At 48.0% G+C, this 27,079-nt stretch overlaps 2 protein-coding genes across 3 annotated transcripts in view; both read left to right on the top strand.

Moving 5' to 3' along the window:
- The window catches only part of LOC142564752 (ubiquitin-like modifier-activating enzyme 1), a 96,507-nt gene extending 93,505 nt beyond the window's left edge, over nt 1-3,002 (top strand). For both annotated transcript variants that reach the window (XM_075675900.1, XM_075675898.1), the window contains one exon: nt 2,823-3,002. The gene's annotated coding sequence lies outside the window, so the exon portion shown is untranslated. The remainder of the gene's footprint in view (nt 1-2,822) is intronic.
- Nucleotides 3,003-15,208: 12,206 nt separating this feature from the next.
- Nucleotides 15,209-18,262, top strand: LOC142564750 (uncharacterized). The gene is made up of 2 exons (XM_075675897.1): nt 15,209-15,836; nt 16,838-18,262. Exons 1-2 carry the CDS (start codon nt 15,320-15,322, stop codon nt 18,115-18,117), a joined length of 1,797 nt encoding a protein of 598 aa, XP_075532012.1. The 5' UTR covers nt 15,209-15,319; the 3' UTR covers nt 18,118-18,262.
- The last annotated feature ends 8,817 nt before the right edge of the window (nt 18,263-27,079 follow it).

Genomic DNA, 27,079 nt, shown 5'->3' with positions numbered 1-27,079 from the left:
TTATTCTTGTCTGCTGGCGCTAAAATGTTGTCCATGTCTTCGTGCAGTTATTGTTGCAAAAGACAATGTTTCCTATGCTTGGCGGGAGCATGTACCTTCAAAGCACAGTGCAACGAATTATTGAATATACTGCAGTAAATCAAAGATACTATTTTACGCCAGTGTTGGAGTGTAACAAATGCAGTTAATCCTGTTGATATATTTCTCAAAAGGACCATATAAAAAACATAACAGCCGGGAAAACATCACATTGAGGAAGGCCGCAAATCACCACAGCAATGTCAGAAACAGCTCCGAACGGCTGCCAGAAAAGTTATTAGATGTCTCAGCACTCATAATATGATTGGGAACAGTGCACGCACATGTATAATTAAGGGACCCAAACAATGTTCCGTGACAGTAGGCCCCTTCTGTTCTTGATATGCTGCACTGCGCAATATTTTATGTATACCTGATCACATAATGGCGCTATTGTGGCGAAGCCGACGTAGGAAAACCAGTCATTATGCAATGCATGAGAGACCCTTGCCTGCTCCAAAATAAATGTAGCCCTCGTCAGATTTGGCCCATCGTTTATGGTTCCGATTAGGTTTTAACCAATGCGCACTTTTTTTCGGGTGCTCCGTGTTCGTTTCCTCCCAGTATGCTTGTGCAACTTGTAGCTTGCGCAACTTTGGTTGCTTGTTTGCAACGTACCGTATTTACGCAGATCTAGGCCGGCCTCGATTTTAAGTCGACCCCCGAACGTCCGAAGCCAGAAAAAAATTTTTTTTAACCTACCGCGAATGTAGGCCGTACAAAAAAGTGAGGACAGCGTTCACAAAATGATAGCAGCATTTATTTAATATGAACATGCCGAGCTCCCTCTACATTGTCACCGTCATTAGCTTCGTTCCTATAGCCCAGACCACACGTACACGTGCAGACGCATGCAAACTTGCCTCCACGCGCCCATGCATGTGTAGACAGTGCGGCATTGCACGCGTCAAAACGCGGTGCAATCTCGGTGAACAGCTCCTCCATGTTATTGCGCGTTTCCATATCGCTGTCGTCTCCTCGTTGCGGCGTATGCAAAAGCGTCTCCCTTTGTTCCTTCCAACGACAAACGTTTTTCTCGTCGATGCTGAAGTCCCGCCTGGCTTACAATGTTTCTGCGGCTAGCTCAACTGTTCGTTCGAAGGTGGCACTATAGTGTGCCATTACGATAACACGTCGCCGCCTACTGATACCATAGAACCGGCTCTGATGCGACCATGGATATGACCGGATACGCCACAGGTCAAAGCGATGACATCGCTTGTGTTCTTCAGTTGGCTACTGGCCCAGCTAGTAGCGGCTATGATACCGACTTTTCAAGATGGCACTAGCTATGGGCCGTATTCATCATTTTCAATTACAAACTGGCGCGTTCTTTGAAATCCTCGAATCTAAGCTGACCCTAGAGTTTTGTATATGATTATTTGGAAAAAACTATTGGCCTAGAGTCGAATAAATGCGGTATATATTTGTCCTCTTCGTAGCAACATATCAGAGCAAATTTCCTTCTGCACCACTAAATTTACGTGACCATCATGTATCAGATAGAAACACAATACACCATGCTATGTATCAAATAGGAACAGGATACATAGGAGTCAATGAGATTTATGTCAAGACCACTTAAACGTGACATAGTAGCTGGGGAAATGTAACAGCAAAGAATGTATTATTGGGGTTCGACTCTATGTGCTTACGATGAATATTGGACATAACGACAGTATTTTCATCTCAATTGCGACTTTGTTATAATGACATTGGACTGTAATTATTATAAAGGGAAATTGCCTTTTATAGTCATGAACAATGTGACGGGAACCTGCTGTAGTGACTCAGAGACAATGGCATTCAGCTGCTGTGGTCAAGGTTGCGGGTTCAATTCCCAGCCCTGGCAGCCTCGTTACGACAGCAACTGAATGCAAAAAATGCTCGTGCTCTTAGATTTAGACATTAATACAGTGCTCGTCACTACAGACTCCCTCACAACTCAAGAGTTGCTTTTTTTGCATTGGATCCCATAATTTGACTTTTATTTTCATGTGAGAGGGCATACTGAATTCATTGCTAAGCAATGATTGCTCATGATACATGTACTTGAATCTCACAAGTTCATATGCGATGAGACTCTTTCCTGTTCAACATTTAGTCTCATACATAACCTCTGTGCAGAACATGTATGTTCCACAAGTGTGGCTTCTGAAAAGCCATCTATGTGCCTCATTTCATACTGCTTAAGGGGAGTACATGCATTTGTGTATGGTAGTGGCTTATGTGCGGAATCGGTTATCAAGAGGCCTGCAAGGGGGTGGAGAAAGGTTCATGAAAGGAAAACCACCACCCACCCAACCACCCGACTTTAGCATGAATCTGCAAAGGAAACACGTACAGGTTTCCCAGAAAGAAACCCATATCCGTTTCCTTTGTAACTTCGTGCTTCGGACAGGTGGATCACAATTTCTTTCTTTGACATGGCTAAGGGGTTCTTTTAAGGGCTGTTTGGACAGCAGAAGTAATTGGTCAGGAAAGAATTTCTTTTGGTTCACCTAAACTAGGTTTCTTGCGCAAATTTCTTATGTACATGGCACGTGTGCTCTAAAGTCACGTACTTACCTGTGAAAGTGAAAACATACTGTTTTGCCTAGGTATCATATCGCAAATCATTGATGTTTTGAGCATCTATAGGACATAGTGAGCTGTCGCCAAGGCTGCAAGGCTGTTGGCAGCCACTAGAAATAAATCATATAATCTATGAATGGCTGTATATATATATTTTTTTGCCTTTCTAGTCCGTGGAGATGGCAGCCAAGGTCCACAACTCATCTTCATTGGGCTGGAAGGATGTGCTACTGGCGATCCAGGTTCTTCATCGGGTTTAGTGACGAAAAAATTTACCTTTAGTCTTCGCTGTCTTGAGCCTTCTCTTTTCAATTTCTGCCTCATCATATTAAACCAGGAGAGAACCAGTCTGTAATGTGCTGATTATTTTTTGGCCCCTCTCACTTCTCCAACAAATTTTTAAATCTTGTCTGTGAGCGGTGAAAATAAAGAAATTTCATGGATTTTCGAGCGATTGCTATCTCACCAAGTGGCAGTCTCCGGGCAAAAATCTAGACATTGTACTCGTGATTCATCACTGCTGGCATGATTTTACTGCTCACTGGCATTGGTAGTTTGGTGCAGTAGTAGTGTAGCGTAACAGTGCAGCACAAGTGATAATCACGTGTGTACCTTAGTTGTAAAAAAAGATAAAGTATGACAAGCATTACGAAGCCTGTGGGACAACTGAGGAAATATGATTAAACCAGGAGGTAAAGGCGCAGCTGTGATTGTACTTGACAGGAGTTGTGGAAATGGTGGCTTCCAAGAATTGAGCGATTCGAATTTTCACATAAAGCTCTCAGGTAATCTCATTGACCAGTTTAAAATTGAGACTAAGTATGTGTTCACCCATCTTTTTGAAGAAGATAAAGGCAGCCAATGATATGCTGATAATGGTGTTTCCTACAAAGGTCTTGTCCTGGCAGCCTTTATTTACTCCAGAAGGATGGTTTGCTGGGCAAGTGAATACAGTATTGTACGCTTCAGACAAGCGCAAAAAATTTGGAGAACGCTTGAGCGTCGCCAAAGAGGAAGGTTTAGCTTGGGCCCAGCTCCTACGTGACCTATTCAAATACATGTAAAACGCAAGAACATTTTTCCGTGGTCACCCCTGTACCAATTTTAATGAAACTTGTTGCATTTGACAGAGAAAGTAAAATTCTAGTGACGGCTGGAAGCGGAATTTCGATTTAGAGGCTGAACTTTGTTAAAAAGATTTTCAAATACTCGAAAGTTTGAAAAAAGATGGAAGCATAAAGTTTACAAATTAATAGCTCTGCATCAAGAACAGATATTGTGGTTCTGTATACGGCACCCATTAGACCATTCAAAGCGGACAAATTTATTAGGTCATTTTATATCTTACATAAATTTGTTACGCTCGTACGAGGGTTCTGCAAAAGCTGTATTTCCATATTGAATTTTTTTATATTGATGTGTAACATCAATTTTGTCTGCTTTAGATGTGCTATTAGATGCAATTCACATAATTGTGACATCATTTTGCATTGCTGAGTTGCAGAGTTGTAAACTTGATAGTCTTGTTTTCTGAAAATTTGCTATTTTTGCCACTTTTTAATAAAAAGTTGACGATCTAAATCAAATTCAAAACCAACAGGCACGAGATTTAAAGTTTTTCTTTCAAATGCAACAAACCTCGTCAAATTTGGTGCAGTGGTTGTGACAAAAACGAATTGTCCTTTTACATATATTTAGATGGGAGCACCTGAGATAAAGCTTCCTCATATGGGTGGAACGCGAGAGCATTCAAGGATCCCTGACTTGTTTTCACCCTTCCCAGTAACTGGAGCATATGTAACCATAATGTTTACCGGGAAATGCTGGCCACGAACGCTATGCACGAAGGCGGCCTTTGTGGTAGAAACACGGCGTCTTGTGTGGGCCGTGATAAGGCGGAGGCGAGCACCAGCTGGCGGTGTTGCAAGTAATCGGGTGCACCGCTCCGTGGCTCCCAAGACACCCACGCGCTGGCGTGCGCAAATGGCAGACACCGCGATCGGTCTGTGAATTGTGGACATGCTGGAAAAGGGGTTTCTGTGAGTTTTCCTGTAACGGAATTACGTTTTCTCGTGTAGTTAAAAAAACATTCCGAGAGATATCATGTCTGTAGGTTTGTGTATGTCGTAGTTTACGATTTTTACACATATTTTAGCATGAAAAATCCAATTCAGTAAATAAATTCCTTGCGTCACATGGGATGGCCTGAGTATGAGTGGTTCAAAAGTCTTTTAACCAAAACAACGCCCGATGTCGGACGCCGACGCCATATTTTCTGCGACACGGGCTCCTTAACGTTATCGTGTTAAAATTCGCATGATAAAGAAGAGACTGATACAGCCTTTCACCCACAGTACTGGAAACAGCTCATAGACTCTCTTGTTAAGGCCATTACGCCTTTGTTTACTTAGTACGTAAAATTCATTAACCACTTCCTCGTGAAGGTGTCAAACCTTGCTGTGCCACAAGGCAACTAGAATGTCACATCTTTGTAAGCCCTCCGAGACCGCAGTTGTCACAGTCTCTGCTTACACCAGGTGCAACTGGTCAGCCCACCAGGAACAAGCTGCACTTTGAAACCCTTCTAAATCAGGCAGCACTCAAATACAACCACTTCGAATTGTGTAGAAGGCATTATCTGCAAGCTGACAGAACCGGTATGAGACCGAAAGCGGCTCGTGATTACACGCTAACATCACAGTGGTGATGAAAGATTCCTTCCTTGAAAAGTCTGTCATAAGACCACTATTCATGGGAGAGAAGCAGGTTCAGGCACGGCACAGTGCCATTACACTTTACCAAATAGTGTACGGTAGCAGCCGCAGTCTCTGGCAAAACAGTGCCTGTGGCCGTCTGCGCCACTTACACTCCGCTTTTTTTTTTTTGTCTTCGCAACACTGGAAAACTGGTCAGCATAGTTTTGAGAATATTAAGACCCCGGATTCTTTGATTCTTGGACGAGAGACAAACGGCCTAATGTCTGAATACAGTTTGTGCAACGCGTTTGACGGCCGCCCCGCCGGACAGCGAGGGCGAGCGGATTAGCCGAGTGGAGGTGGCAACAAAGGACAAACTTCAAGAATGGCAACATGTCACACAGTCAAAACAAAATGACAAGTTTGGCAGATATTTCCATTGTGATGGAGCTGAAGAGGTGGGACACCTGCTGGAATATGGTGTAATAGCAGCACAAAACTCTCGAGTGTCTTCAGCTGCCAAAAGTATTCTTCACATGCAGCATTCACAAGCGCAAGCCATTAAAAGCGGTTTCATCCAGCTGTTTGCACTCTTGAACAGCAGACATGTTTAAAAGGGAGTTCTTGGACAATCTTTTCGTTCTGCACAAAACTATTTGCATTAGGCAGCCATGGATATTGTGGCACCTTCCATAGCCTTGCCCATTATCATTTTAAGACTAGATGGAACAAATGAACTACATTTTGAACACTTTGAGAAATGAAATAATTCCTTAATGTAGCAGCAAATAAATTCTGAAATATATGCTCACAAATTATGTTTCACGCTAAAACATGGTGCATCTTGCTTCTGGTTTCCATTTACTTTCTGTATTCCTTGCTCAAGGGAGTTGAATCATGTGCCATAGTTTGTCACATTAGTCCAACTTAATTGAATTGAGACTCGTATACATACTTCAACACCAGTGCGTTGGTGAAGGGGATGTGGAAAATAAAACAACACAGGAAAATGTTATGTGTCAATGCATTTTTATTCTGAGTGAAATTTTGGCACTAAATTGCGCTGCCCTCGTGTTGATTGCCATGTATCTCTTTTCTTTCTGGCACTATGTTAGTTCACTGGGAGTTATTGTTGAAGAAGTATGACATCTTAAATCAGGGAAGAAAAAAAAGCTGCATTGTCTACGTTTTTACATTTTCTCTGTGCTTAACGCCCCACACGTTAATACAAAAGTAGGTAGAGGTGAAATTCACACATATGGTGAAACACAGATGCTTGAACTGCTGACTGGAAAATTGACTACATTAATATGAAGTTAATGTAGAAATAAAGATTCCTTGTTCCATGTGACTATATAATCCGACATGAGCATTACTCTTGTGCGTCACCTATTAATATGGAGCTAGAAGAGCTTCTAGTGGTAGTGTATTTATCTATACCGAATGCCAATGGGACAACGTACTTATATGTACATTGCTGCCCATTTTATTTGCTTGAATTATAGCATGCGTTGCAATGTTTCATCCAAATTCAAAGAGATGAAATCACTAGCAGTTTGTTTATGGTGTCCCCAAAGGGAAGTGAGCCCTTAGTAATACTTGGGCTTGTCTCACGTGCACTTTGCGCAAGAGCAGTCGCCCATGTCTTCGCTGGGTATTGCTGTGCAGCTATTTGGCAAATGTAATACAAATGTTTATGCATATCACATAGTAATGCATGAGCATAATGAACAGAGGGTGTAACTACTTAGGCGCCCGTTCCTGGGTTGAGCGTTGGCGTAACCACATGAACATGCGTGCCACTGCTTGCACGTTTGTCGTCTTCGTCTTCCACAGCGGGTTCCGGTGCCACTGATCATGCCAGTTCCAAAATGCCCCTGCCTTGGCAAAGGTGCACTAACGGCATTGGCCCACTGTCAATTGGTGTGGTGATTTCGGTCTCAATTTCTTTGCCTCAATATATTGCGAAAAGCACCTATAAAGCTGCACTCAAATTTCGCATTAGGGAGTATCGTAATCGTCAGACTTCGTTTTATTGTCTTTTACTTGTTTATTTGTCGGCAGCAAATACATGTTGGAAATGTGGCACACCCAAATCTGCCCAGAAAACAAATCTGTGCAGCCCTTCTCTTCACATAAACGAGTTCTGAACAATGCTTCATTTAGGCTCAAGAGGTAAGGGGCCAAACAGTGCCGGGTACGGGCCAGGTTTGAAACCGCCGAGCTGGCCATAAAGACCAGCCCATGCAGTGCTGTAGCAGCTACAAAGCAAAATTTGTTAGAGCAGAGAGGGAGTCCAAACCAGGTGGTCGGAGGCATGAAGAGCTCAAGCTCGTGCACCCCCTCGAAACACTCGAACCCATGACCAACAAAGGTGTTGGGTTCGAGTGCCGTAATGAACTCTAGCTTAATTAAACCTGCCTTAATTAACGTCACCTCAGTTCACTCTGCCTTAATTGGTATTGCCTTAATTAACTTTGCCTTACTTGACGTCATCAACTGCCTCGATTGGCTCACTTGACTCTTTGGACCATCGGGGTCACGACAATGCCAGATTTTCCGCCCCATGAGCCACATAATGCTTCCGCATCAATAACCAACATGAGGTACAGGTGTGCGATGTGGCATATTAGAGGGGGAAAAAAAATTAAACCCAAGCTCGTTCAAAACCTATACAAGACAAAAAGAAAGCACTTCCAGTTAAGGGTGAGCAAGAACAGCGAGAACAAATATAAACACACAATAATAGATCACAAGGCAAAAGTAAACAAAAGGAAAAAATAAATATATGCAAAGCATGTGCCGGTGATGTGATGCAAGGAAATGATGCAGCATGTAAATTTAATATCGCGCATGGTCAAGGAGAGCAACTGAATGCGTTTCGACATTAAATAAAATTGCGGAAGTATGTTCCACTTCGCGATAATCCCGCTCAAGTTATCAAGCACACAGTCAAAACAAATTATAAACAGAATAATGAAGAACCTTTAAAGAACTGTGTAAACAAATTACAGCACACAACATCCGATGAAATGGCAAGAGGTTCGGGAATAAGAAGACAAATTATAGAGAAAGAAAAGACAATTACGAGGCCGCTGAGCTTGCGTCCCCGATGGGACGCAATTGGTGAAATGCAATTATTTTCATCATCTCATTTTCACATGTTCTACCTTTTCTTTCTTTGCTGTCCTTTCATTATTGAGACTTCGGAAAAAAACAGACTCAAAAGACGTTGCTGGTGGCGAAAGGAGCTAAGGTACTGCAATCGCTCCCTCTTGCATGTGGTGCCTGTCGTGTGGCTCGGAAGCGCTTGACAGCTGGTGTTTCACCCGCTTTCTGTGAATGTCTTCTTCATTTAAATTCATAAACATTATAGTTCGCATCAACAGCAAGGAGGCCGGCGGCTAATACTGTGCGACATTATGCGTTTCTGCAGTTCTTATTTTACATGGTTTCACTTAATGGGCTGTTGAAATGTGTGCCAAGGAGAGAACAATTGTGCAATGTAATTGCTTAATTTAAACTTGCGTTGTTACCGGGACTGTGATTTGCTGAAACTACGCAAGCAGCGGACTTCTGTAATGCAGGTTATTTGTTCTTGTGCCCATTACCATACCAATTAATGCTGCCATTGCACTGGTGTGGAAAAGTATTCCAGATATCATTCTTTAGTGCCCTACCGGCTCCTGTGTCTTTCCCCATACTCTGTGATGCCTGTATAGCATGCATTTAGTTACAGATTACGCAGACTATGGGATTGTGCCCCATTTGAGAAATTCTGTACCCATACCTCCAGTGACAAGAATTGTGTCCTGTGGATATTCTATCCACATCCACTGCTAGGACATCAATGTCCTAGGGATGTGTCGAATACGTCCTGCAAACGTCCCTCACATGACCATTTGGTTGCACTTACCACATTCTACGGACATCCGTTGCATATCCGCGAAGGACATTATGCGGTCGTGCTGCGTACATTTTGCGGACATACACCAGGGCCTTTTGCCTACTGTTCGCCATAATGCAAGTTACATGCGCAGCGCACGGTGATAGATGCATGGGCAGAGCGCGCACGCATATACATTGTGTATAGGTACAAGACATGTGGACAAGCACATGTGCTAAAGTGCAGCATACTCCTCATTCTTCTAGGCTTTGCACCAAGTGCGATAGCCTGATTGAAGTAATTGAAATTTTCAAAATAACTTGCGTCAGAAATTAGTAGTACGATTTAAACTCGAACTGCAGACGTGATAGCTTTGGATTATAATTTGAACATACGAAAAAACTCCATATCTGTTAGTACGAGGAAACTCATGAGAGATAGCTTCAATTGAAGGACAAATGTTCATGTGTGAAAAAAAAAGGTCCATGTGGGATAACCTTAGGACATTCGTAATGGGATATCGAGGACTGACGTCCAGCAGATGTCCTATTTGTATCTGAAATGGCGCATGGACATTGGGTTATGATTCGGATATCCTATGGATGAAATGTTTTCACTGGGTCATTAAACAGCTCGCTGAAGCACAATGCATAAATGCAACAATTGGCTGCTTTTCCGTTTGAGCGAAGCTACCGCTTGGCTTCCAGCATCATTGTTGCTAGTCCTCTTCTGCTCATTCGTGTTTACTGTGCGGGCGTGACATGATTTCTGCAGGTGAATTTCAGTGACTTTTTCAGAATAAGTGGCTTCTGTGGGCATATGTGACTTCAATCCGTGCATGCAAGTTTTCTCGGCTGCTTTTCAATTCGTGAGCATTTCTGTTCGCGTCAGGAGCAACAAGTCGACTGTTCCACGTTATTCATTAGCGCAGTCTCTGTTTGCATCTGAGGCATCATCTATAAATGTGTTGTTGAAAGGTGTGCCAAGGAGAGAAAGAATGTGCAATGTAACGGCCTAACTTTTCAATGTTGCGGGGACTAGTCGCTTGATCACGATTATGTATGATCTGAATCTGCTCACTTGAGTTCATACCGACTGCCATCTGTGCCCTCAAGCTGTAAGCTATGCAAACTCGAGCCTGCTTGCTGAACTTATAGTAGTGATCATTTTCTGTTGTGTTGAAAGAGTTCATCCGGGTAGGACTCAATTGTGATCAAAAGTGCCCATGTTCTAAACAGTGTGGCTGGGTTTGAGCGGCAAAGACAGACGTGCTATAGTAATTTCAAGAAACGCTTAAGGATTTGTGGCAAAAAAGCAATACGCATTTCATTGTCCCATTGTAAGCAGAGAAACGGGCAAAATAAACTAAATGCTTTGGGCAAAATTCTGAATCAACTGCGCTCGTCATGCATATAGGTAGAAGGATCGACATTTGGGCGAGTTGGTATTGGTTGAACATCTTGAATGAGCAGCGCAATAAGACGAAGACAGAAGGTAGGAACACACAGAACAGCGCTGCCCTGTGTGTTCCTGCCTTCTGTCTTCGTCTTATTGCGCTGCCCCTTCGAGAAGCATATAGGTACGTTGCAGTGTATGCGAGTGTTTCGTCTGCTGCTTTTTCAAGATTGGTCGATCACAGCTCCGCCGCTACTGGCGCCGCCGCCAAAGCCATGCAGGAAGTGCCGCCCCCTGCACTGCCCCTGCTAGATTAGGGGTAGTGGGCCATGGGAAAGCTCCGCGGTGAAGCAGTTTTCCCAGAAACGTACAGGTGGCGCTGCTGCGCCTTTCACCTGGGCCTTTCATGCATGCATACTCGTCGGATGTCTCCTCGCCTGGCTGAAAGAAACACTGCATTCTCTATTATACAGAAGAGAGATAAAGAGGGGAAAGAAACTGAGTAGCTTCGTTTTCTTTTTTTGTTCTTTGTTTTCTTGCCAGGACACAAGCTCAAAAAGTTTTCTTGGTACATGCGAGTACCAAGAAAGCATGCGCCGGTGGCACGACTGGCTTATCGAAACCTACATTGAAAAGAAAGCATTCAGCGTACACACAGGTTTAGTTCTACAGAGCGCGCTTTGTTTTAAGAAATGGGCTCCAATCTATGCTGTAAAGGTGGTTGTACAGCAAAGCTTTAAACGACAACTAGAATGATTACCCTTTGTGACGTGGGTTGAAATTATTCACATGGCGACATTCGCATGCACTTTATTGCATTTCGATGGCCTGCAAATTGGCTTGCGCCGCTACTTCGTGCACCTGTGAAGTGTGAACGAGAGATAAGAGAAATTTGCCGTGCCTCGTATGCACGCTGCTCTTCAGGAGTCCTCATTATACATGTGTGTCACAACACAAATTATTTCCTAGGAAGGTTCTTTTGAAAGTGAGTTACGTCACTCCCTGCTTCGTATGCAACAGTCAAGCTGCCGTCGCTGCGGCAGCTTATGCTACGGTAATCATTATTGGGAAACATGCGTGGAGCGGATAAGTGCTTCACATTGAGTGTAAGCGCAGGAGTGAGTGCCTTATCAATTATGCATGTCGTTCGGATGCTTTGTTTTGAGCTTGTTTTTTATTGAAACCTATGCTGTTCTGTATGTTGCATGCGTGATTTCAGAGAATGTATGCACTGTTCGCTTCACTTAGGCAAATACTTGTAGCCTCTGCCTTACGGAGATATGAGCCATAGTTTATAGTTTTCTGTCCACGTTACACCACGAAGAAATACTGTGTTGCTAGCCATAGACAGCTTTGCTCTAAAACAGGACGAAAAGAGTCATGCAGCACATGTTTCGCTTCTTCCATAGTGTGCCGAGAGTGGTTTGATATTAACGTACGGCAAACATACGTCCACCAGAAAACGTCGCCTTGTGTACTTCCAGAGTCCATGAAGACAGTCTTTTTAATAATGACATCGTGAGACTGACTGTTAAGAGGCGTGAACATAAGCAGCACCACCCTAGTTGGGCAATTTGTGAGCAGCGCACTGCTCTCTTGATTGAGACACATTCCATAAGCCAAATGGCATGTACTGCACGTCGATTGCCGGCCCATCCGTTTGAAGCTCATCAACTTACAAGCAAGGTTTCTTAGACAAGCCACACACTGCAGGTTCTGCGCACACCTTCTTGGAGGTCTTTTGCGTGCTGTCACCTTCGGAACATTTGGCAGAATAGTCGGTACTGCGTCCCGTGAAAGCTAGGGCTTTCCACATGGTATCCGCACTGCCTTTCCATCAATGACGTGAACATAGTCTCGAAATACGTACTTTTCTTTGAACTGTAGCTCACGCACAGTGTCAGTTAGCTCGAGAGGCTTATCAGCACGGTGAATGTTTCGATTCCAAACACAGCGCCTATCGTCGTCCTCGGGCACATTCAAAAACTTCGCGTGTTCTTCACGCAGCTATACCCACTTCTGCAACCAGGAGCGAAGTAGTAGTTCTTCCGATGAGGCTTCGTCATGACGCCTCATCAGTCAGAGAAAAAACTACACATGAAATAAGAAATGCACGCACAAAACTCAGAACAACACAATTACGTGGACGAGTGCAGGCGACCAGCCAAGAGAATTTTACTGCATCCGGTATTCCGGCAAGCGTGGGCTGTTGGCCGGTTGAGCGGGGGCGTAAATGTGAGTGGCCAGATTGGTGGCGCCAGCTGGTGGTGCAAAGCCCAACCACACAAACACAAAGCCAATTACTATATTCCGCTTAGCTGCTGGTGTAAATTTTCTCAACAGCGACGTTATCGTGTTCACCATTACGCCACTGCCGAAAATTTGCACCAGCACAGCGAAGCAAGATATAATGGGTTAATGCAATTTTAACTCCAACACACAAGCAACGCACGTACAATCACATGAGCAATAGAGACCTTTAGCGTGTCCGGAATTCGGGCAAGCGCGGGCGGTTTTCCGGTTTAGCGGGGGCGTCGAACGTGAGCGGCCAGAATGGTGGCGCAAAGTTCAACCACACAAACACAGAGCTAATTACTATATTCTGCTTAGCTGCTGGCGTAAGTTTTCGACAGTGGCGTAATCGTGTTCACAGTTACGCCGCTGCCAAAAATTTGCACGAGTTGCGAAGCAGGATATGGTGAGTTACTGCAGTTTTAGCTCTGTGTTTGGTTGAAATCTATGCTACCAGGCGGCTGCACCGCTCTGGCCGCTTAAGTTTACGCCCCCGCAAATCCGGCAATCCGCCCAAACCGCTCCTGTTTACCGGAATAGCGGACAGGCTAAAAGTCTCTATTGTCAGGTGTCTGGTTGAACTCTACGCCACCAGGTGGCTGCAGCGCTCCGGCCACTCACGTTTACGCCCCCGCAAATCCGGCAATCCGCGCAAACCGCCCCCGTTTGCCGGAATAGCGGACAGGCTAAACTCCATTCTCTAATGAAGCGGATTGCGTAACGCTGAAAGCAGACATCATCGCCTTGTCGGAGACGCGGAGCGCCGGCCCGCAGCCGATTGCCGGTTTGGAACGAGTGGGCTACTGGAAGCGCTGGAGTGGCAATTTGGAAGAACGAAATGGCCGCCCGTCTATCCATTGGACCGACAATGTTGTCTTGCCACCAAATTGTGAAGCCAGGTGCGTACTGGTTGACGGCGTTGCTGGCGCATGCGTTCTGCAACTCAAGTACGGGGACGTCGACGTTCCTCTGGCCGCTGTCTACACCAGCCCGGCGGCGACGCAAAAAGCAATCAAACACTTCCTTGGGCTCGGGTTAGCTCAATATGCACCCGGGGCATTGATCCCTGGTTGCGACATTACCAGTGTAAATACGATGCCGCTGGTGTTGTTACGAACGGCCTGCAAGGGTACCGATCTAGAAAATATTCCCAGCCAGCCGCAGCGGTGGGGGTGGCGATATTCGGAGAACCAGACCTTGGAACGCGCCCGGCCCGCTGCGATGACTCGTTCTGGGAAAACAACAATACGCCGCGTCGCCAAGCAAGCGCCGCCGCTATGACTAAACGGGGTCGGCGGACCAAATATTGTTCGTGGACTCGCCGTGGCCACCACGGGTTGTTAGAAGCGGTGGAAATCCGGGGAGCTCCTGGAAGATATTTTGCCCTGCCGTCTCACGCAGCTTAGAAGTCATGGACAGACGCGGCGGCCATTGTCTGCAGAGTCGACACTGGGATGAAGGCGCCTGCTCAGGGAAAAGCACCGTCTCTCCGAGGATCCACTCACCTCGGCGTGGTCAGTGAAACCTGTGGGGAAGTGTGTGTAACCCTGCGGGTCGGCTACAATGACTTCGAACTCTCCGAGTTTGTAGCAGGTTGAAAGGCCGTTTTTCCCTCATCTAGGGATCTAGGGAGGACAAAGTATTTAACGAGCCGAAGGCGGCTCCTCGGAGTGCATTCCTCTTGCAGTCATGTTAGACTGATGAACTGTAACGTTCTCATGTAAATACTGTAAATAAACCCATATTCCTCGTTCTTGATGAGAACAAGTCTTTCCCTTCAACAACGTCCTCAGCGTGGATAAGTTGGACAACGGCATGGTCGAGCTACCATCTATTTCATGGCCGACTCCAAATATGACAATGTTCACCGGGGGACTTGAGCGTCGACTTGAGGAAACCCGAAAACCGCTAGGCACGGATCCGCGCCCGGATGACTATATAACCGCGCACACTAAGAGAGCGAATGGGGTGAAGTCGCTGCCACGTTTCAGCTCCAGCCTCTGATGGCATCAGTACACCAGTGATGCAAATGCTATTAAAATTGTCTAAGCTAGATTTGTCAACCTTGTAAAAAAAGATTGCGTGAACACGCGTGGATTCATTCGGATTCACAAATTAGAAAAACTAATGCCAATACTTGAAGAAACCTAAGCACCAGTAATGCGTTTTGATAGCAGTCTACTTCTTTTCCAGGCTTCAAATCACGTAATGCTAACAGAGAATACTGCTTAGTATCCAATTACGATTTGAATTCCTCCTGTCGCGTTCATCGTGCAGGCAGAAGAAACAGCCGAGACGAAGAAGACTCGGAGGGCGCGTGTCAGCTCGTGCTCCAGCGCGTGAGTTAAAAGAACAAGAAAGGCCGAGGAGAAGAAGCTAGCCCCGCGTGTTCCCAACGATGCATAGCCAAGCCCTGCGCTCCAAGTCCCGCATGTCGCCGTCGGAGTCCCCAACCGCAAGGCCTCCCGAACCGGCACAGGCAGAACCCCTTCGGCCGGCGCCGCCGCCCAAGATCGAGCCGACGGGCGTCCAGGCGCCCGCGCTGGAACGCGCCGCGGCTCGACGCTACGCCGGCTTCCCGGGAGTCGGCGCCACCCAGGTCGCGCCCAACGTCATCGTGTTCGCCCCGCGCCGGACGCCGCTGGGCAGCGTCGGCACGGCGAGCGTCGACAGCCCGGCCTCCGAGATCCCGGACGTGCCGTCGCCCGAGCGACGGGCGGTCCTGCCCTCGCAGGAGACGCCCGAGGAAGAGCGCCTCTGCATGCGCAGCTGGGCCGTGTGCGCCGCAGCCATGGCGCCCGTCGTGTTCTCCACGTGGATGCTCCTGCTGCCGTTCGTGTTCCGAGGCAACGGCACCGTGGTCCGGCTGCCGCCTCTGCCGGTGCAGCCGTCCGCGACTTCGCCGGGGCCCGCAGGTGTGCGGGCGCGAGATTTCTGGGGGAATACTACAAGTGCCATTAGTATATTCTCGGAATACTTCGCGTTTCTGGGCGTCTGACCGTCTTTCCCGCCAAATTGGGTTTCTGGGTAGTGCGCGCGGTCTGACGGAGAGCATCGGGCTGCTGTGCTGAGGGAACCGTCTTCATATCCAACCATTGGGCCAGCTTGGGCTACCTACTGGGCGTGTGCAGCTCTTCAGGGACAAAAATTTCGACAGAACCCATCTCACCAATGACTGTCGATGGTAATGCGTTCAGCATTGAATCAGTGTAGCGAGACAACCTATTGCCACTGTCGAAATGGGTTATACGTGAAGCGTCTACTGCAGCGGGACTCCTGTTTCGCGCTTCCCTAAGAACACTCGACGCCACCTGGCGTCGCCGCCGCGAAGCTTGCGCGTTGCCAATGCATGGCGCGCTGTGCGTGCGAGATCTGATGCGCTGAACGCTGACATATTGCCACCGTGTTTCGGCGGTGGAAATGGGCCACTGCACGCATTGCTTCAATGACAATCGCGTTAACGTTGACATTCATCGTGAGATGGCTTCTGCCGGAATTTTTGTAATTTCAGAAAGAATGCTAATAAACTGGGTTTCACATTGTCCACTACTATTTGTAGCAGCTATAGTACAATGTACCAGTAAAAAATATAAACAGGATGTCAATATATATTTTCTCTCTTACAAGTACAAGATCAAGTGGATCTGCCGCAGTAAAGGTGGCATCAAAACAAATTTTCTGCAAAAGTGTTTCAAAAACGCAAACAACTAAAACAAGCTAGCGCATTATATATAATCCGCGTCCGTATATGTCGGTGCTCTCGCTTGGGTCCTCTGCCCGACGTTTTGGAACTTTACGTTATCCAAGTGCTGGAAATTATGGCCAATTTTTTAAGGCACAGCAAAAAAAAAGCGTTTCATTATTTTTCTCTAGCGATATCTTTTTTCTCCTCAACCATTGCCATCCCTACCCGCAGGTCCGACACTGGCGAAGCCGAGTCCTACTACTCAGTCGTCGACCACGGCCATCGATTGCAGCATCGGACCCGAGGTGAAAGACGTCTTGAAACCGTTCAACGTGACCGTCTACAGGATAAGCGCCTCCTTGGGTGAGTCGTCGCCGTCCGAACTGATGTGCCTATTCAACAACACGCGCGTCAATGCGTGGACCGGCCAGGACAAGTACTACTCCGTCCAGTCGCTGCCCCTCCAGATCTGCTCGACGCTCGTCTACTGGTCGGTCGGCTTCCGGAACGGCCGAATGCTGAGCCGGATGCCCGTGTTCGACAAGCATCACGGCATGCACCAACTCCGGCGGATCACGGACCGTCTCGCCAGCGCCGACATGAAGATCCTCCTGGCGTTGGGCGGCTACCCCGAGGACGGCCCCCACTTCACCGCGACCGGGCGTGACCCGAGCACGCTCGACTCGCTCACCGCCCACGTCCTGGCCACCGTGAAGCTGCTGCGCCTGAACGGCGTGGCCCTGCACTGGACGCAGCCGCACCCAGGCTGCCGCAGCGGCGACGACCGCCTCGCCTTCACCAGGGTCGTGTTGGGGTTTCGCACCGCCTTCGCCGGGGGCGCCGAGCCGGAACGGCGCATCGTCTCGGTGATCACGGATAGCGAGCCCGTCAGCATCGAGTACGCGGTGAAAGTGGCCCACGTGGTGGACTACATCTTCGTGTTCGCGTACCGGATGCCGCAGCGGCTGCCGGAGCCGTTTCGGCTGTGCGAACAGTTCACGGAGCAGACGAACGCGACGCTCCACACGTTCGTCCGGGTCGGCACCGTTGGTGCGGGCGTCAAGACGGGCACCCTGTGCCTCATCGAGTCGTTGGCGCCGGTGTCTGCGCGCGCGGTCTGGGACCCGGTCGCCAAAGAGACCCGGCTGCCCAGCGATGGCAGTCTGTACGGCCCGTTGCCGTTCCACGTGGACTGCAACAAACCGAGCTTCTGCAAGGACGCCCGCTCGAACTCATGCATCGTGCACCGCGTCGGCGAGGAGGCGCAGACGCGCTTCTACCTGGTCCCGTCCTTGGAGCAGTACAACGCCCGCTTCAACTTCACCGCCCTGGGGGTGGGCAGCGGCAGCGCCTGCGTGCTCATGGCGGACTTCGATTTCGACAACTACGACGGCTTCTGCGGGGCGCCTTTCGTTCGCTACATGCTCGTGAGGAACCTGCACTACGGCACGCAGAGCGCTTTCAGGAAGCCCCTGTACGGCCTGTACAGGCATCCGGACTGTCGCTTCTAGAACGCACCACAGCACGCGTTTTCCCCCCTTTATTTATTGTTTCTTTGTCGACGCCTCACGTCGCCCACTCACTGGTTTTTGAAGCGATTTTCGAAAAAAGAAATGAAGCTACCTATAGTATAAAGTTTCTTGTTCATGCGCTGCATTGGACTGGCCTGTTTTCAGGACAAGGAATGTATTGCTGCCGACGGCACTTTTCCTGTGCCCCCGCGAGGCGTTTCGTTCGTTTGTTTCAGAGTGCCAAAACTTGACTGCGATTCGAAGCGTTTGTGAAACGCGGCGTGGCTGCCGCAGATGTCTGCTACGGTTATTTACAAAGTGAAGATATGGCGGAGCAAGGATTGCACTGCCAGAGCACTATAGGCGCTGCGGTAATGCCGAGTGACGTCACCAGAGTTCGACACTGTGTAGTAAAATAATCTCTTATTTATATATATAACTTCCGTGGGCGCGGCGCGAGCCTCTTGGCGTCATTCTTCCTTTCAACGCAAATCGCCTCGAGTGGCCAGTCGCGCGGAAATTTCGAGGGCAGCTTTCACGATCGGAAAAAAACGCTTTCATGCTGCACGTATTGAGCAACAGAAAGGTGTATGAGGAGTTTTTCATGTTACTCTACAAGTTTCTCATTTACACTTTTCATATAATTATAATAGTTTGAAAGTTGCTTAAGGCGATTTATGTAATTAGGTGTAATTAAAAATACCTAAAACGACGGCAAACATTACCTTGGTTCTGTCCAGCAATCTGGCATGTGCAGATGTTTAAATATTTGTGCATGATAGTTCGCACGCTGTATATATTCACACAAGCGCCACCCGGGGACTTAGTGGAGGCGTCGCCGAATGAACCAGCATGTCTAAAACCCCTTAAACTTCGTAAAGTAGCGACACTCTCCTCCTCCGCCTTTACTCGTTTCTCCTCTCTTTTGCGCTCCCTCCTCGACCGTGGCGCCGCCTACACTGCTCGAGCGTAGCAACATGTGCTCCTCGCCACTCCGTAGACGCTTCTCGAGCAAAAATGGCGCTGATGCAGGACGCGAGGGCCCACGTGATACTATCAGGCCAATAGCGACGCGGAGTCGGCCTCGGCCAGAGCGCGCGAGGAGGAGGCGGCATTCTTCAAAGCGTGGCACTATACGAAGTTTAAGGGGCTTTAAGCATGTCTAAAGGTACAGTGTACTATAGTCGGGTACAACTTTAGAAATAAGGGGCGTTTACTCCTCCAAGGCGGATGCACACGAGCCTCCACCAATGGGCGCGCACTCTATAGACTGAGTCACGAGCCGGACGGCCGATGACCCCGCTGGTGGAAAAGGTGGCTGTCCGCGCAGGGCACAGGGTTACTTTTTCCCTCGCGATCTGGCACGTGCTGTAGCATTCCAAACACGAGAGCTCTACTAAACGACATCAAAATAGAAAAGTCTTTATTTATACCGAGCACGGTTTTTTGTGCGGGTCTATTTGAGTCGCGGAAGCAATCGGCTGTCGCGCTTTGGTCATGTGGGTGGGGCCTCCCTTTTTTTTTCTAAATTTGTACCCGACTATAGAAAAGGGGCAGTGCGTTCAGACGGCGGAACGCGCCACGCACTGCTTTGAAGCCGGGAGCGTAGACAGGTCCCGGATGTATGCGGTGGCGCTGCAGTCGCACGGGCTGTACGGACGCGTTCTCCGTGTGTTGCGGCCGGTTGCGGTGTGCTTGCTCTGAAGGACTCTGAAGGAATTCCTCGAGTTTCCGTCTCGTTGGTAGTCACATGCAAAAGGTCTTTGCGGCTTCTTGAGCCAATCGACGGCAGACGGGCTCCGTGGGACATTGTGCAGCACTTTGGCTCTGTTAGAATACTTGGAAGGAGAGGGTTTTAAATACCCATTGACGTCTAGACTAGGCCAGTATAGGTTGGAGAACTTCTTGTGAGGTAGTCGTGCGGGTCCAACGATCACCCAACACCGTCTCAATTTTTATTGTTGTGGATTGCCTCTCTTTTCATAACTTGGCGAAGGCAATGCAAACAGGGAACACAGAGGTCAGTAAAGATTTGGTATCGCTACTTCGCTCACCTGATAATTCTGACAAGGAAGGCGACGTTGCGTCACTTGATGAAGCTGTGGAAATCTGACACTGATAGAGCAACGGCTAAACAGTACTCCGGCAGAGCACCGGGCTTATGTGGACGAAAGGAGAGATAACTGCCTCATTCATTAGATATGACAGGGTATGTCGCGCAGAAATTTTTTTACTCTCAACAACCGTGAGGGTTGCCGCCCTCTTCTTTTGCAGAACTCTAGTGTCAGTAGCAGAGTCTCAAAATTCACGAAATTTGTGACAGGGGAGGATTGCTGTGTCCCTCCAAATGGCTTTTTGAAGCACTAAAGAAACTTGAGGGAATATATTTACAACCTTCTTCAGCAAAGAGAAGCTTTGCAGCGACAGAATAGTTGATGTGATTCTAGTGAAAGCTTTAATTTTGGCTATGCCGTAGGCTGCAAATTACATGCTGATGATTTAACATCAGGAGTTGTGCGTTTTTATGTCCTAACAAAGCTGCACTTTTATGTTAAATGTCTCAATCAGTGAAGAGAAGCACGACGAAAAAAAGAAATCGTACTTTGAAGGGACACTAAAGTGAAAAATGATTTCTTCTGCATCAGTAAATTACCGTTCTACAACACCAGAAACCACACTCTTACAACGATAAGACGTTTGGTATGCCTGAAAAAGCGCAAGAACGAAATACGGGTAGCGACGCCTGCTTAAGTTCCCGCACCTGGTTGCGGTGACGTCATGGATTTTTATGGCATCTTCTAGGGCCTACTAATTATATATAGCGGTACAGATTGACTACATTGTGTTCTAAAGGAACCAAATATTCAACGTCGCAAATTTCGGGAACCTTTATTCAGCCAACGCGGCCCAAATGCGAAAACATACTTTGGAATCCCTGACGTCACGCTGACGTACTGGCGCTGGGGTTTCGGCGCGAAATTCAAGTACTGGTACTTGGACGTTCATTTTCTCATCTAATAAACTATTTTTTTGGAATGTCTGCCTGCAGGGTTCTCAGACAAAGCTTCATTAGCCTAAACTGATTTATTGTTTCGCTTTAGTGTCCCTTTAAAGTTAGCTGTACTGTTCTTAGCAGACTGGTGCAACATGTGTATGCTGACCCTTCTTTGTCTTTTTTATCTGAATGCACAACTTCTTCTGGTGCATTCAAAAAGCTAATTTTGTGAATATGATTAAGAAATAAATTAAGGAATTCATTTGCGCATATAAATTCCACTGTAGGTCTCCATTTGCTTGGGATGGAATGTGCTCGCACTGTTTTTCTGTGTTTTGGCAGACTGTGTGTAGTTTTGCAGAGATCCCTTTTACTTAGCATCTTTTCTGCCTGTTTTATTCCTTTCATAGAAATGTAGGGTGTCGGTGTGTCTCATACTCGCACATGAGCCTGACGTTCGGGAGCACTTCATGATGTAAATAAAAAAATCACAAATAAACTGCAAATGTCGTTGCGGAGGGTTCGCGAAACAGAATGAAAGAACGAGGGACAAGTGTTCATCGCGAAAGAAAATAAATGTCAAGCAGGGAAGCTCCTTGGCTTTGGGCTATGTACGTACATATTGTTTTGCCTTCTCTCACAAGAGCGGCTGAGGAACTATTAGCGTTTGACGTTGGGTCGCGGATGCCGCGGCTGCTTTTTTATGAATGCGAAGCGCAAAAGAAAATGTCTGCGCCTGGAATCCGAGTTGGTTTAAATCGATTCGATGTCCTTTACTACGGCGTTATTTCCAGCCGAGTTTTCCGTCCGAATAATTTCTGGTTACGTGGCAGCGTGGCTCAAAACAAATTTAACGCAGGCTCAGTGATATGCTGTCCATGTATATCCACCCTGATCATCGTAACTGGGATGCCATTCTTTCCTATGTGACATTTGCCTTACAACACCGCTGTCCGGCGAACCACAGGCTACTCTCCGTTCTTCCTGGTCTACGGCCGACATCCAACCTCTGCCCTCGACGTTTCTTTCTTTCAAAGCGAAGCTTTCCATGCCTCTTTCTTTTCCGGTCCTATCGACACTTCACCGTTCATATGCGACCTGCAGTTTGTGCGTCATCTCGCCTGATGTCGCCACCGTGCTCGCCTAAACGCCGAGGCGAGCCAAGATCGAAGACCGTAAGAGTCGTTATGATGCCACGCAGCATGTCGTTTTCTACCGGCCTGGCGTCGATGCAACTACTCTGGACATCTTGTGCGAATGCCTGGTTTATATGAAAAGCTTCAGTCTCGGTACATCGACCCCTACAAAGTCATAGAGTAAAGCGTTGGTACGGGCTAGTTGGTAATCCATTACTACGTACTGCTTAAGCGCCTGTCACGTTCGTGTCCCTATTGTGGTTGTTGAGCAAATCGCGAAGAAGGTGAGCGCAGGAGCCAACGTTTCGACAAGTAGACTTGTCTTCTTCGTCGCCTTGGAGAAGACAAGCCCACTTGTCGAACGTTGGCTCCTGCTTTCACCTTGTTCTCGTTTTGCTCATCGTCTTGAATTTCCATCTCCCGCCTTCCCGCTTTTTTGTGGTTGTTCTAAGTTCTGCGCTTGAACAGTCTGTAAGTAAGGTTGTAGGGCAAACCTCTACAATGAACTATCGCGTCACACTTGTTCCCACCTCAAGTTCTGTTGGCGCTCCTCGCCAATTTGCGGCCAGACTGGCCCCTTCAGTCCACGGGGGGCAGCTAGTGTGAGCACTTATATTATGGACGCCATCTTCCTCATCTGTACATTGTATACTATCGCTTCGCGTCTTCATCCTAGGCGCGCTCGGTCGTGCTTTGGGAAAAAAGCCTCGGCTCAACAGTTGCTTCTCATATTGTTTAAGGAACAGCACGGCGACAGTGGCCCTGGGAGTTCACTTCCAGTGGTCCCGGGGCCACACAACCAGTAGCACATATCAGCCCGCATGTCTAGACTGCTCTATCTTCGCGATCGGACCCCGAACGAGGCTATACAGAAACATACCCGACATGGAAAATCCGGGGTACACCTCGCCAAGAAAGACTGTTCTTAAAGAAACTGGCGGCGGCTTAGTTCGGCTATGCCAGGATATACGTAGTGAAAGCTAAGGCATAACATGGTTAGCCTTGGTTAATCTTGATTGCAAGTCCCGGTTAGTCTGGTTGTCTAGCTATGTTGCGGCGTTTAGCCAGTCGTTCGGTGGTGGTGGTGGAAAGCATTTGTTAAGAAAGAGGTGTGTGGACTCGCGCAGGAGCCCTACATACTAGGTGGCCAGTCCCTAGTCCGGGACCCCATTGGCCGAAGCCGCCAGCCTGGCCCTCTTGACCAAGGCCTTTTGGGCCTGAAGGTCTGAGCAACCAAGCAGGGCCGCCTCCCAGTCCTCTCGGGTAGGGTTGGGGTGGTGGGTGAGAGCCGAATTTTGCTGGCAGGCCCACACTATGTGAAAAGTGTCAGCCACCTCGCCACAGTGTTGGCGCCTGCCGCGCGCTGTTCGTCTGTTTCCTGGGCGATTCGTTTCCTCTTCATCTCGTTCCGATGTCGCGATTCCAGGCCTCCTCCTGCTTATCAGAATTGTCGCCGTCCATACTGCCGCCAGAACTGTGGTTGCGGCGCACGCGAGCTCTTCTTTTCAATCCTCTGACATGTTATCAGGCATGTGATGCAGCTGGCGAAGTGAGCGGAGGCGAACGCAACGACGAGGAACACGGTGCGACGTCATGTGCCTCCTCGGAGCACGGCCAGGGCGAAATCGCAAGTTCGCGGCCAGTAAAGCTTTCGCTTTAAAATCCTGACCTGCCGTGGTGGCTTTGGCGTTGTGGCGCTAAGCCCGGGGGCCCGGGATCAAAACCCTGCCGCAGCGGCCGCATTTCAATGGGGGCAAAGTGCAAAAAAAGAAAGAAGAAAGCGTCCATGTACCCTGCATTGGGTGCACATTAAGTAACCCGACGTGGTCAAAATTAATTCGCAGTCCCCCTCTACGGTTTGCCTCATAATCATATATCGTGGTTTCGGCACTTAGAACTTCGGAATATGTAATGTTTTAATTCCGACAGAAATCATCTCAGGTTGACGTTAATGCTATTTCCATTCAAACAATGTATTGAGATACCGTATCGCTGAAAGCAACTTTCTTGCGCGCACGGTTGCCGAGTGCACCGTGCTACTTTAGAGTATCACGTTTGGCGACAACGCGTTGTGTTTCTGCCTGTCGTTTATCGCGTAGGATCTTGCGCGCGTAGCGTTCCGCAACGGTTGCAAACGTCGTTGCTTATAGCTTCTACTTAATGGGCGGCTTATCGACTTCGAGCAGCTTGGACGCGGCTTCGTTTCCTTTCTTCTAGCTCGAGAACCGATAAGCCTTTTTAGATGCATGTCCTAAATACAAAGTATTGTCTGGCTAAACCATTTTATGTACAGTCAGTGACTGACGTCATAGCAGTGGCGACGTGCAACTCTTGTACTTTGTAATTGGGCGGTGACTTTGCGCACGCGCTATTGTGTCGCGAGCCATGTTTCAGAGACTATAGACAGATAGCAACAGCCCGCCAGAGTGAGGGAAGTAGGCTAAGAATGCCAATCGCATTAAAAAGTCGCAGTTTCGCCCGAAGGGCGAGTCATTGATTGCGAAGGCAAATTATTAGACAGCTGTACGCAGTAAGGTGAGTCGTTTTATCAGCTTTATGGACTGCTCTAAACATTCGCTCACCATCTAAACTAACAGGCATGGTGCCACTCGCGCACAAACATAAACACATCTCGCTCGATGACCGCGGACACTCGCAGTAAAGGCACATTCACACCGAAAGCGGAGCGTCAAAGCGGCCAAGCGGATTTTCAACGCGGCGAGGCGGTGAGCGCGTACGCCTGTTCAGACCGGACAAGCTTGCCTGGCGTCCCGCGTCGCACGGAAGGCGGGGCATCTCGCAATTTCTTTAGCAATGTCAGGGACGTGCCGCCATCTCGCGGCACTTTGGGTTTGTACGCGCACTTTCGATATTTTTTTTTGTCGTGGGTTGGCGCGCTCCCGTCCGCTATCTACTTCTGCAAAATGATGAGCTCAGACGAAGAAGACGAGATCGTTGTCATTGTACTCACCCCTTGTGTAGCGCTGTTACACATATTGAAAAGCGACAACACAAGACAAGGACAAAAAAAAGTATAAAGCGACGACACGGCGCCGTGTCGTCGTTTTATACCTTCTTTTGTCCTTGTCTTGTGTTGCGCTGTAACAAATCTTACTATGAATCCCAACCAACTGGCCCAACTTGCCGTTTTTAGGCTTTTCAAGAACATAAGCGAAAAGCCCAGAGAAACACATTTGTTTACATTCGTTCACCAGCGCTTCCTCAGTGTCGGGCTCTGATTGGCTGCGGCCAAAGCGGCCAACTTGTCCGCGCGGAAAAAATCGGTCCGGGCGCGATCCGGCCAAGCGGCCGCGTATTTTCCGCAAAGCGGAAAATCCGCGGCCGCTTTGCCGGATCCGCTTGTCCGCTTGTCCGCTCCGCCTTCGGTGTGAACGTGCCTTAAGAGCGCTGCCGTGATGAAGAGCGGCGGCATCGGCGGGCGAATTCCTTTTCGCGCTGCTTCTCGCTTCAACGTGAACTAGGCGCGCGAGTGCACAGCTGACACGAAGCCATCAGCCATCTGCGGTCAGCTAGCCTTCGAACCTAGCGCAGATTACCTCCAAGCCAGGCGCGCACAGCCGCGCCATGCCCAGCCGCTGCCGGAGTAAAGAAGCCGTATAGAAGCGGAGACTATTAATAACTGTGAACTTTCTGTGGCAATGAAGGGAAAGCTAAGGGCGCGCGGCTGCCACACATGTGTTACGGCGGCAAGTAGTCCGGCAGCATTTGACACTGCTTTTAGTTTCTCGGAACAGACGCTGAATCGACGCTTGCGTCACGTGCGACGGTTTCGCGTTTGCCCAGGCGCGGAAGGGAAAAGCCGCAAAATGAGTAAATTTTTACGCTCGGTGGTACTTTTTATCTAATTTACCTTATGCTAATGCGGTGTTTATGTTTACTCTTCCTCAGCTTAAACTAACGTGGACGAAAACGCGGGACTCTTTTGAGAATCGCTCTCACTTGCGCGCGCTTTGCCTCCGTAGCGTTCCCTTCATTGCCACAGAAAGTTGTCCGCGATTCATACTCGAAGTGCAACGCTCCGGAAGCTACGCAAGAAGTTCGGCCGCCAGAATGTATTGCACCGCGCGTTTCCTTGTATGCTTCGCTGCGTCTTGCCCATGTTAGGCTGCCGGGATGGCCCGCAAATAAAAAAGGAAACCGAAAGGAAATGCAACGAAAAGCAAATCGATCTAAAACAATGTACAGCCGAACCCGGATATATCGAATCTGAAGGAGAACACAAAAGATACTTCGATATGCGTATGAGTAATTGCTATTTAAAATATAGGTATTGTAAAAAAAAAATTCGAGGGGATCATTACAGCTGTTCGTACACAATAATTTGTTATGTGCGGGTTCGATATATCCGGGTTCGACTGTATTAGCAGCCGTATATATACATGAATTTTTCATTTTAAGGGGTCATATTAGAGACGTTTAGCCTGTCCGCTATTCCGAAAAAGGGAGGCGGTTTGCCGAATTTGCGGGGTCTAATTTGCGGTGCAGCCACCTGGTGGCGTAGAGTTCAGCCAGGCAAACACTGAGCTAAAGCTGCAGTAACCCCCTATATCCTGCTTCGCTGCTGGTGCAAATTTTTGGCAGCGGCGTAATTGTGAACACGATTACGCCGCTGTCAAAAATTTACAATAGCAGTTAAGCAAAATATAGTAATTAGCTTTGTGTTTTTGTGGTTGAGCTTTGCGCCACCAGCCGGCGCCACCAATCTGGCCGCTCCCGTTTACGCCCCCGCTAAACCGGCAAACCATCCGCGCTTGCGGGAATACCGGACGCACTAAAATTCGCTAATAAAAGCATACCCTTTAAATCCCCA

This window comes from Dermacentor variabilis, chromosome 11 (assembly GCF_050947875.1).
Source record: "Dermacentor variabilis isolate Ectoservices chromosome 11, ASM5094787v1, whole genome shotgun sequence".
Taxonomy (NCBI): domain Eukaryota; kingdom Metazoa; phylum Arthropoda; class Arachnida; order Ixodida; family Ixodidae; genus Dermacentor; species Dermacentor variabilis.
Note: the sequence above shows the minus strand (reverse complement) of the source record. Positions and strands in the feature narration are given on the sequence as shown.